Raw genomic sequence first — 12,438 nt, forward strand, 5'->3', positions numbered from 1 at the left:
GCGCAACCCGCCCAGGTGGGGCGAGGTTGCCGGCGACGGGGGAGCCCGCCCAGGAAGGGTGCAGCCGTGGTGGCGGGCGCCGGCCGTCGGGACGGCGCTGGGCCAGGGAACACCTGCAAGGTCGCAGCGGGTCGGAAGCAGGGTGACGGCCCGCGGAGCCAATGAGCGGCCAGTGGGGCGCGTGAGGCGGACGAGGTCGTGGGCGCTCGACGGGCGGGAGCGCTGGGCGCAGCGGGGTGCTGGAGTTGCCCATGGGCGCGGAGGAGAAAGGGAGGGGGCGGTTGCTCACTCGGGAGCCGTAGGGTTCGGGGGCAGTGGTGCGCGCGGTGGATGTCGAGGACGACGACGACGCAGGGGAGGAGGCGACGAGGTCCAAGTGTTGGTGGTGCTCCGACGACGGCGGGGTCCAGCAGCCTCGAGTGCGGCGAGAACGGCGAGGACGAGCTGGCGCAGGAGGAAGCGAGCAGCGAGGCGGGCACGGCGTCGGGCGCCCCTCGATCCCGATCTAGATCGGGACGAGGGGGATCCGGCGTAGGGGGCTCGTCGCGGCGATGCTGCTACGGGGCCACGAGGCGCCGGCGAGGGGCGTAGGTTGCCTACCCCCGATCCAGATCAGGGGAGCCAGAGAGAGGAGTGGGGCGCGTGGGGGGGAGTGGTGGTTGCTCGATCCAGATGGGGAGGAAAGGGGGGAATGAGTGCGAGTGGTGGGGGCTCGGTCTAGGGTTAAGCTGTGGGGGGGGGATGTTATGCAGTAGGCGGGGTGGGCCGGCCTGGTGGCCCAGTTTGGCCACTTGGCCCAGTGGGGTGGGGGTTTCTTTTACCTTTTTTTGGTTAGTTTTCTTTTCTATTTTTGTGTTTTATTTTCCTTGTATTTATACTTTTCTATTTATTTTAGCTGCCAAGTGAATTTTGTTAACTATGAAACTTTGCACATAATTCCTAGCCAACACTATAAGGTCGCGCGAAAAAGTTGAGGCCAATTGGAACTGTTCTAATTTATAGTTGAATTAAAATGCTCTTATTTAATCTGGTTATTCCACTAAATGAATTCCAGGGGCAATTAGGGAAACCAAATGAGGTTGGTTCCAACATGTTCATTACTTAGTGAATATTTGCCACTCACCGAACATTTTTATTTGATAGTTTAAAGAAATACTAATTTGACTTGTTATTTGTATTTGAATTTGATCTCGGTTTGAAACAAGTGAGGTTTAGCAAAAGTTTAATTATGATGACCTGGCTTGATTAGCAAGGGTTTACTGTAGCTTAACTATCGGGGTGTCACATCTTGTGAATGTTGACAAGATTGGATCCACCTGAAAAGGAGCACACCGGTTGAAAAGAAATTGAAATGACAAACTCGATGATCGAGAGGGATTGGTATTCACATAGGAATATGAGAACACCACTTAGGAAAGGTATGGAATCGACATTTGACTTCGAAGCAACTCGAATACCACAACTGAAAACAAAACAAAGGATTGGCTTGCAAAATAAGCCGGAACAAACATATGATAGAGATTTCGTCCGAAGTTTTCGTGGTGGGGCCTACACGGGCTCGATCGTACAGCACCATCATGTACAAGGTAGTGCACATGATAGAAGAAGTGTCCCCGAGTCAGCATAGCCAAGGACTCTTTAAGACACAACGAGACCGCTGTAAAACCAACCGTGGATAGGCGGACCACTAGACGTCGAACCCCAATTTCATATCATACATCTGTTGGAAAGATATCCTAGGAGCTACTTGAATTCCCACTTATAAACTCCCGAAACTTTCCGGTTATGCAAATCAGGTGTTGGGGATACAGGGGAAGCATAATATCTCACCCAAAACTAGCAAATCCTACATCCAGTTGTATCCATCCTTCAACACATAACCAAGAAACCTTCGGAAATTATTTACCTCAATGTAATGCCCCGAGACCGATGTGCCAGGTGTCTTCCAGTTATTCGCTGTTGTTGCCTTGTCATTTGCTTGCGTGTCATGCATTTCGTATCATGTCATCATGTGCATCGCATTTGCATACGTGTTCGTCTCATGTATCCGAGCATTTTCTCCGTTGTCCGTTTTGCATTCCGGCGCTCCTATGTCCGCCGGTGTTCCTTTCTACCTCTTTTCGTGTGCAGGTGTCAAACATTCTCGGATTGGACCGAGACTTGACAAGCGGCCTTGGTTTACTACCGGTAGACCGCCTGTCAAGTTTCGTGCCATTTGGACTTCGTTTGATACTCCAAGGGTTAACCGAGGGACCGAAAAGGCCTCGTGTGTGTTGCAGCCCAACACCCCTCCAAAGTGGCCCAAAACCCACCGAAACCCCTTCTAACACCTAGGCCGTTCGATCACGATCGCGTGGCCGCAAACCGTGCTCAATTTGGAGCCTCCTAGCTCCCTCTACCTATAAATATGTGTTCCTCCTGGAATTTTCGCGCAGATGAACCCTAACCTCTTCCTCTGCGCGCCGCCGGGCATTTCGTCCCGCGCCGCCGGACATGTCCGCTGCCACCGCCACCTCACTTCGGCCAATGAGAGCCTGCCACGTCACCCTCCCCCGCTGCCGCAGCCAACCGGGCGCCGCCACCTCAGCGCGCCTCCTCCCTCTCTCTCCTCCCGCGCCCGCCGCCGGCCCGCGGAGCCCAGGTGGGGCCCGTCCTGGCCCGGATCCGTCCGCCGCCGCACTCGCGCGCCCGTGCGTGCCGGTTTGTCAGCGCCGCTGCCGTCCATCCCCGCCGCGTGCAGCGCGCCGCCCCGCCACCGCCGACCATCGCCGACGCCGCCGCAGGACATCGCCGCGTCGCCATCGTCGTCCTCCGCCGCCCCACCTCTTCACCGGCGCGGCCCGCGCCCCAGTTCACCGTCCGACCACTGCCTCTGGCTGGACCTGCACCCGCCGGCCTCCTCGGCTCCGTTCGAGCTCGCCGGAGCCCGAGCCGCCCCTCGTCGGAGCTCGCAGAGCTCACAGAGTCAACTCCGGCCGGATCCACTCGGAGTGGATCAGATCCACCACTTCATCCAACCAAACGCTTTGTCCCGATCCGGATCCGTGTCGTCCCGCTTCTCCTCGTCCTGGGTTGACTTTCTCGGAGAGGTCTAAATTTCGTCCAAGTCCCAGTATTTTCATGCCTTATTCATCACATCATAACTTCATCACCGTTGCTCCAATTCGTGCGTGTAGCATATCGGAATGTCCGTCTCGACGAGTACTTAATTTCATCTCATTGCACCATTTTCATTTGAGCTCATCTTGACGCCCGAAATGCTGTTGGAAGAGGGCTATGTGATGTTAGTTTCAGATCTGTTTCAGCTTTTGCACTTTTGTCATTTTTGCCATGATTAATGTGTGCATGCTATGATCCTGAGCTCTACAAGTGTTTTGATGTATGCCATGCCATCTTTACAGGGGTGTATGCCATGTATTTTTTTATCTTTTTGGTGACTAGCACAAGCATGCAAAGTAACTTACCCAATGTTGCTGTTTTCAGGGACTTAGAAATATTCAAAGTCTCTGCCCTGTCCTTATTTTTATGCCATGTGTTCATGTTGTTTCCTAGTGATCCGTGCCTCTTTTGAGCATGATCAGTAAGAATGTTTTGTAGATATTGTGGTGCTCTATCCATCCATGTCTTTGTTTGCAATTATGGAGCACCCTAGCTTGAGTCAATCGAGCTCTACTTTTGCTATGAAATGTTCCTGGCAGATTGTTAACATGTTTAGCGATTTTGTCGAGCTTGTTGTAGTTGATTCGTGCTTGATATATTGTTGTTCTTGCCATGTCTAGCTTCCATGCCATGTCTACTTGTTGGGTGTATGCTTAGATTATCATGCAATGCCTTGTGGTGAGTGCATCGAGCTCGTAAACATGCCTACTTGATATTTGTTTTGCCATGTTCCAGTTTTTCTCTAAGTCTGTAACCTGTTATCTTTTGCACTTTTGCCATACTTGTTTGAACCTGCTATTGATTGAATTAGCCGTAGCTCAGTGTTCGTCTTTTGTCAAGAATCTTGAGTGGATCCCTGCCATGTATTTTGTTGCTATGTTTGGGTGCTGTAGCTTATCTTTCTTGATGCATTTAGAAGGCTACTTGCTGTTAATCGTAGTCCGGTGCCATATTTGTTTTGCTTGCCATTTCCAAACCGTGCATCCGATTCCGGTAATCTTTATATCGATTTCGACCGAAATCAACTCCTCTTTCCAGTGGCACTCTTGGATTTCCAAGTTGAGGCCAGGTTCAATCATTCCTCTCCAAGTCATGCATATGCATCGCATACCGCATCCCACATATCATACCATGTCTTGCATCATGTTGCTTGAGCATTGTACGTGGTTGATTGTTCTCCCTTTTGCTTGTTGTTCTTGCCTTGGGTAGAGCCGGGAGACGAGTACGTGATCGAGGAGCCCGTTGAGTATGTTCACGAGGCTCAAGCTTTTCGTCTTCTCGGAGAACTTTGTAGGCAAGATGACCATACCCTCGAAATCACTTCTATCTTTGCTTGCTAGTTGCTCGCTCTTTTGCTATGCCTATGCTGCGATACCTACCACTTGCTTATCATGCCTCCCATATTGTTAAGCCAAGCCTCTAACCCACCTTGTCCTAGCCAACCGTTGTTTGGCTACGTTACCGCTTTGCTCAGCCCCTCTTATAGTGTTGTTAGTTCCAGGTGAAGTTTGGAGCTTGTTCCTTGTTGGAACATGGATATTTTGTTTGGGATATCACAATATCTCTTAATTAATGCACCTATATACTTGGTAAAGGTTTGAAGGCTTGGCCTTATGCCTGGTGTTCTGTTCCACTCTTGCCGCCCTAGTTTCCGTCATATCGATGTTATGTTCCCGGATTTTGCGTTCCTTACACGGTTGGGTTATAATGTGAACCCCTTGACAGTTCACTTTGAATAAAACTCCTCCAGCAAGGCTCAACCTTGGTTTTACCATTCGCCACCTAGCCTTTTTCCCTTGGGAGTTGCGCATCCCGAGGGTCATTTTTATTTTAACCCCCCCGGGCCAATGCTTGTCTAAGTGTTGGTCCAAACTAGAGCCCCTTGCAGCGCCACCTTGGGGAAACTCGAGGGCTGGTTTTAGTTGTACGGATTGCTTATCCGGTGTTGCCCTGGGAACGAGATATGTGCAGCTCCTATCGGGATGTCGGCGCATCAGGCGGTCTTGCTGGACTTGTTTTACCATTGTCGAGGATGTCTTGTAACCGGGATGCCGAGTCTGATCGGATTGTCTTGGGAGAAGGAATATCCTTCATTGACCATGAGAGCTTGTGATGGGCTAAGTTGGGACACCCCTGCAGGGATTTGAACTTTTGAAAGCCGTGCCCGCGGTTATGGGAAGATGGGAATTTGTTAATGCCCGGTTGTAGAAAACCTGAAACCTTAACTTAATTAAAATGCATCAACCGCGTGTGTAACCGTGGTGGTCTCTTTCCGGTGGAGTCCGGGAAGTGAACACGGTGTTGGAGTTATGTTTGATGTAGGTTGTTCTAGGATCACTTCTTGATCATAGTTCATCGACCGTGCCTTTGCCTCCTCTTCTCGCTCTCATTTGCGTATGTTAGCCACCATATATGCTAGTCGCTTGCTGCAGCTCCACCTCATACTTTTACCCTTCCTATAAGCTTAAATAGTCTTGATCGCGAGGGTGTGAGATTGTTGAGTCCCCGTGACTCATAGATTCCTTCCAAAACCAGATGCAGGGCCCGATGATACCATTCCAGGTGATTCAACTGAGCTCAAGTGGGAGTTCGATGAGGACTCAGGACGATACTACGTGTTGTTTCGTTTCAGCTAATCAGTAGTGGAGCCCAGTTGGGACGATCGGGGATCTGTGTAGCATTTGGGGTAGTCTTCTTTTATTTTGGTTCCGTAGTCGGACCTTGATTGTATCTGGGTGATGTAATGCTTTATTCATGTATTGTGTGAAGTGGCGAGTGTAAGCCAACTATGTATCTCTTTCCCTTATGTATTACATGGGTTGTGTGAAGATTACCTCACTTGCGACATTTATTTCAATGCGGTTATGCCTCTAAGTCGTGCTTCGACACGTGGGAGATATAGCCGCATCGAGGGTGTTACACTCAACCTTCGAAAAGCATCCGTTATACGATTTATGACAATACTCCCGAACTCCCGCCCCAGTACTGGGTGGCGTCGAGGTTATCTCACCAACAACTGCATAAAAGAGATTGTCAATGTCGGCGAAACTCAGGTATTCCAGAACTGCAACGATAAAATTGTGACGACAACACCTCGGAGCTCAACTCCCCGGGACACTGCCACAACCCCTAAATGTCAGGAGGCACCAAGAACAATGTTCTCGTCACAAAACCATCGGAACGATTCCAAGATACCTGCGTGATCCTAAAAAAATTAGTGAAAATTTGAGAAGAGAAGAGTCAAAACTCTACGTCAGGATGCCTCACCAGAGCGGTGAAGGGACTGAGGAGTAAAAAGAATCCTACTCTCCGATATATATAATCCTAAAAGACTCAAAAAAAATTTCTAGACTTAACAACGCCAGCGATTCGATCAAGCAGGGGGCTCCTAAGTCGGGGAAGGCTCTGATTACCAACTTGTAACGCCCACGATGCGGCTATATCTCCGACGTGTCGGAGCACGACTTAGAGGCATAACCACATTGTAGACATGTCGCAAGAGCGGTAATCTTTACACATCCCATGTACTGAAATAAGAACGAGGTACAGGTTGGCTTACAATCGCCACTTCACACAATACATGAATATAGCATTACAATCATCCAGATACAATCAAGGTCCGACTACGGAACCAAAATAAAAGAAGACCACCCCTAATGCTACAGATCCCCGATCGCCCCAACTGGGCTCCACCTCCACTACTGATCAACTAGAAACGGAACAACATAACGAACACGATCTTCAACGAGCTCCTCCTTGAGCTCGGTTGCATCACCTGCACGACAACATCGGCACCTGCAAGCCGGTTTTGAAGTAACCTGTGAGTCACGGGGACTCAGCAATCTCACACCCTCGCGATCAAGACTATTTAAGCTTATGGGTAGGGAAAAGGTATGAGGTGGAGCTGCAGCAAGCACTAGCATATATGGTGGCTAACATACGCAAAAGAGAGCGAGAAGAGAAGGCAAAGCACGGTCGAGAAACTATGATCAAGAAGTGATCCTAGAACAACCTACGTCAAGCATAACTGCAACACCGTGTTCACTTCCCGGACTCCGCCGGAAAGAGACCATCACGGCTACACACGCGGTTGATGCATTTTAATTAAGTTAAGTGTCAAGTTTCCTACAACCGAACATTAACAAATTCCCATCTGCCCATAACCGCAGGCACGACTTTCGAAAGTTCAAAACCCTGCAGGGGTGTGCCAACTTAGCCCATCACAAGCTCTCACTGTCAACGAAGGATATTCCTTCTCCCAGGTAGACCCGATCAGGCTCGGAATCCCGGTTACAAGACATCTCGACAATGGTAAAACAAGACCAGCAAAGCCGCCTGAATGTGCCGACAAATCCCAATAGGAGCTGCACATATCTTGTTCTTAGGGCACACTTAGATGATACATCCTACGAGTAAAACCAACCCTCAAGTTGCCCCGAGGTGGCCCCACAGTCTACTCGTTTCGGACCAACACTCAGAGGAGCACTGGCCCAGGGGGGTTAAAATAAAGATGACCCTTGAGTCTGCAGAACCCTAGGGAAGGTGGTAGGTTGTTAGTGGAAATGTTAAAACCAAAGTTGGGCCTTGCTGGAGGAGTTTTATTCAAGGAGAACTGTCAAGGGGTTCCCATTATAACCCAACTATGTAAGGAACGCAAATTCAAGGAACATAACACCGGTATTACGGAAACTAGGGCAGCAAGAGTGGAACAAAACACCAGGCATAAGGCCGAGCCTTCCATGCTTTACCAAGTATATAGGTGCATTAATTAAAATAAGATATATTGTGATATCCCAACAATAAACATGTTCCAAGAAGGAACAAACTCCAATCTTCACCTGCAACTAACAACGCTATAAGAGGGGCTGAGCAAAGCGGTAACATAGACAAACAATGGTTTGCTAGGACAAGGTGGGTTAGAGGCTTGGCTTAGCAATATGGGAGGCATGATATAGCAAGTGGTAGGTATCGTATCATAGGCATAGCAATAGAGCGAGAAACTAGCAAGCAAAGATAGAAGTGATTTCGAGGGTATGGTCATCTTGCCTGCAAAGTTCTCCGAGAAGACGAAAGCTTGATCCTCGTAAACGAACTCAACGGTTCCTCGAACACGAACTCGTCTCCGTGCTCTACCCAAAGCAAGAACATAAACAAAGGGAGACACAATCAACCACATGCAACGCACAAACCACATGATGCAAGACATGGCATGACATGCGGGATGTGATATGCAATGCATATGCGTGCTCTGGAAGGAAAAGATTGAACCAGGCCTCAACTTGAAAAACCAAGAGTGCCGCTGGAAAGATGAGTTGATTTAGGTCGAAATCGATATAAAGATCACTGGAATCGGATGCACGGTTTGCAAATGGCAAGCAAAACAATAATGGCGCAAAGCTGCGATTAACAGCACGAGGCCATCTAAATGCATCAAGAACAACAAGCTACTGCACTCTAATGTAGCAACAAAGCACATGGAAGTGATCCTCTCAAGATTCTTGACAAAAGATGAACACTGAGCTACGGCTAATTCACTCAATAGCAGGTTCAAACAAGCATGGCAAAAGTGCAAAACATATCAGGTTACAGACTTAGTGAAAATAACATGCCAGGAATATAACATCAGGAAGCAATGTTTAGAGCAAGATAACAACATGCTACAGGAACATATCATGGCAAAGCAAGGCATGACATGAAGCTACTCAAAGCATAAAACAAAAGTCCCTTACTGACCATAAGCCAAAAGGGATCAGAAAATACAATGGCAACCATGTGAACATAGCAATTATCATTAACAGATTTAGACTTAGTAGAAAACTGGAACATGGCAAAACATATATTAAGTAGGCATGTTTACGAGCTCGATGCACTCACCACAAGGCATTGCATGATAAACTAAGTATACACTCAGCAAGTATACATGGCATAGAAGCTAAACTTGGCAAGAACAACCTCATAGAATGCATGGATCAACTATAACAACCTCGGCAAAAATGCTTAACATGTAAACATTCTGCCGGGAACATTTTATAGCAAAAGTAGAGCTCGATTGAGTCAAGCTAGGGTGCTCCATAATTGCAAAAAAAAAGACATGGATGGATAGAGCACCACAATATCTACAAAACATCCTTACTGACCATGCTCCAAAGAGGCATGGATCACTCTGTAGCAACATGAATACATGGCATAAAAATATAATCAGGGAAATGAATTAGAAGATTTCTAAGTCCCTGAAATCAGCAACATTACGAGAGCTACTTTGCATGCTTGTGCTAGTCACCACAAAGATCACAAAAATACATGGCATACACCCCTGTAAAGATGGCGTGGCATACTTCAAAACACATGTAGGGCTCAAGATCATAGGAGGCACACAATAATCATGGCAAAAATGACAAATGTCCAATTACTGATATGAATCTGAAACTAACATTACATAGCACTCTTGGAACAGCATTTAGGGCATCAAGATGAACTCAAATGAACATGTTGCAATGGAATGAAATGAAGAGCTCGCCGAGGCGAACAATTTGATATGCTACACACACGAATCGGAGCAACGGTGATGAAGTTATGACATGATGAAGTATGCTCAAAATTACTGGGAGTTAGGCGAAAAGTCAACCGGCTAGGGTTTTCCAGATCTGGATCGGGCGGCGCGAAAACCGAGGATGGCCGGGGCTTCGCCGGAACAGTGCTCGGGGTCGCCGGACTTGCCGGATCTCACCGGATCTGTAGTTCGCCGGCGACATGGAGGGAGAGGACGGCGAGGGACGAGGGGGCCGGAGGAGGCTGGCGGTGGTGGCGGTGCGGCGTAGCGGGGCCGGGGAGGCGGCGCTCCTTGGGCAGCGGCGGCGTGTCGCCAGGGCAAGGTCGGCGGCGGGGCGAGCTCGCACCGGCGTGGGCGAAGGAGAGCGGGGCGGCGCTGGGTGCTGCGGGCGGCGGCCGGGATGGGTGGCGCGGCGAGATGGGCCCCGCGGGCCCGATCCGGACCGCGTGGGCCGACGGCGGGGCTGGAGGAGAGAGAGGGCGGCGGTGGTGACGTGGCACGCCGTGGTTGGCTGCGGCGGGCGGCGCGAGCATGTCCGTCGGCGGAGAAGAAATGTCCGGCGGCGCGGAGAGATGGTAGACTAGGATTTCATCCGTGAATTTTGGAGGGGATCACATATATATAGGTAGAGGGAGATAGGAGACTCCAAATGAGGTGCAGTTTTCGTCCATGCGATCGTGATCGAATGACCGAGATGATGGAGGGGGTTTGGGTTTTGGGCCACTTTGGAGAGGTGTTGGGCTGCAACACACACGAGGCCTTTTCGGTTCCTCGGTTAACCGTTGGAGTATCAAACGAAGTCCAAATGGTACAAAACTTGACAGGCGGTCTACCGGTAGTAAACCAAGGCCGCATGGAAAATCTCGGTCCAATCCGAGAACGTTTAACACCCGCACTTGAAAAGAGGCAAAAGAGGACACCGGAGGACATAGGAGCGCCGGATTGCAAAACGGACAACAGAGAAAATGCTCGGATGTATAAGACGGACATGTATGCAAAATGAAATGCACATGATGACATGATATGAAATGTATGACACGCAAGCAATGTAAGGCAATAACAGCGAATAACAGGAAGACACCTGGCAGGGGCGTCACATATCTGCAGCAAAGTATTTAGTAGCAAAGTAATATGGAAGTAGCGGTAACGGTGGCAAAAGTAACAGTAGTAGTTTTTGTAGTGATTGTAACAGTGGCAATGGAAAAGTAACTAAGCCAAGATCAATGTGTGGGGTGACACAGAACTACCTCCAGTTCATCAATGTAATGTAGGCTTGTATTCCGAATATAATCATACGTGCTTATGAAAAGAACTTGCATGACATATTTCGTCCTACCCTCCCGTGGCAGCAGGGTCCTATTGGAAACTAAGGGATATTAAGGCATCCTTTTAATAGAGTACCAGACCAAAGCATTAACACTTAGTGAATACATGAACTCCTCAAACTATAATCATCACCGAGAGTGGTCCCGATTATTTTCACTTCGGGGTTACCGGATCATAACACATAGTAGGTGACTATTGACTTGCAAAACAGGATCAAGAACTCACGTATATTCATGAAAACATAATAGGTGCGGACCTGAAATCATGGCACGCGGGCCCTAATGACAAGCATTAAGCATACAAAGTCATAGCAACATCAATTTTAGAACATAATGGATACTAGGGATCATACCCTAACAAAACTAATTCGATTTCTCATCCAACCCATCACCGTCCAGCAAGCCTGAGATGGAATTACTCACGCACGGCGGTGAGCATCATGAAATTGGTGATGGCGGAAAGTTGATGATGACGACGGCGACGGATTCCCCTCTCCGAAGCCCCGAACGGACTCCAGATCAGCCCTCCTGAGAGAGATTAGGGCTTGGCGGCGGCTCTGTATCGTAAAACATGATGAATCCTTCTTTATGATTTCTTTCTCCCGAACGTGAATATATAAAGTTGGAGTTGACGTCGGTGGAGCCTTAGGGGGCCCACGAGGCAGGGGGCGCGCCCCCACAAGCCTGGTGTTGATTCTTTCACCAGTATTTTTTATAAATTCCAAAAATATTCTCCGTGAAGTTTCAGGTCATTCCGAGAACTTTTATTTCTGCACAAAAATAACACCATGGCAATTCTGCTGAAAACAGCGTCAATCCGGGTTAGTTCCATTCAAATCATGCAAGTTAGAGTCCAACACAAGGTCAAAAGTTGTGACGCCCGGATAATTATGCTACAGTAATACCTAGCTAATGATGTCACGTCACCACGATCACTATTGCTAATCTCACGCCAGTTCAAAACCGATTCTGGTTCAAATCCAAAATCAAGTAAACAACAAAAGTTTTCAAATATTTAAACTAAAATGTTCGGAGTGAGCCAAATAATGCATAGGTAATTATGGTGGAGAAACCACACTTTGATAAAATATTTAAATATTCAAATGTTAATAACATAGTAGCAAAAACTATTATTTAAATACTTTTAAATAATAATTAATTACAAAACTATATTTATTTAGGTGCCAAAGTTATCGTGGTAGAGGTATATTTAGTAATGCAAATTTGGGTGTTAATAACATATTTTGCAAACAAAAATAAATTGGGAAATCAAATAAAATCAGTAAAAGAATAATACATAAAATTAAAAATATATAAAGAAAAGAAAGAACAGCCCACAACTCCCCCTCCCCCTGGGCCAACCGGCCCAGCTGGCCATCCAGCCGGCCCACCCCATCCCCCCTT

At 48.1% G+C, this 12,438-nt stretch overlaps 1 protein-coding gene across 1 annotated transcript in view; it reads left to right on the forward strand.

Moving 5' to 3' along the window:
* Positions 1-3,076, forward strand: part of LOC147980314 (uncharacterized) — a 31,190-nt gene extending 28,114 nt beyond the window's left edge. The window contains exons 2-3 of the mRNA XM_087515553.1: positions 2,436-2,495; positions 2,741-3,076. Of these exons, the coding sequence (XP_087371679.1) occupies positions 2,436-2,495; positions 2,741-3,076 (396 nt within the window). The remainder of the gene's footprint in view (positions 1-2,435; positions 2,496-2,740) is intronic.
* Positions 3,077-12,438: the final 9,362 nt, after the last annotated feature.

The sequence above is a fragment of the Triticum urartu genome, chromosome 3A (assembly GCF_056163025.1).
Source record: "Triticum urartu cultivar PI428250 chromosome 3A, HENAU_Tu73, whole genome shotgun sequence".
NCBI lineage: Eukaryota > Viridiplantae > Streptophyta > Magnoliopsida > Poales > Poaceae > Triticum > Triticum urartu.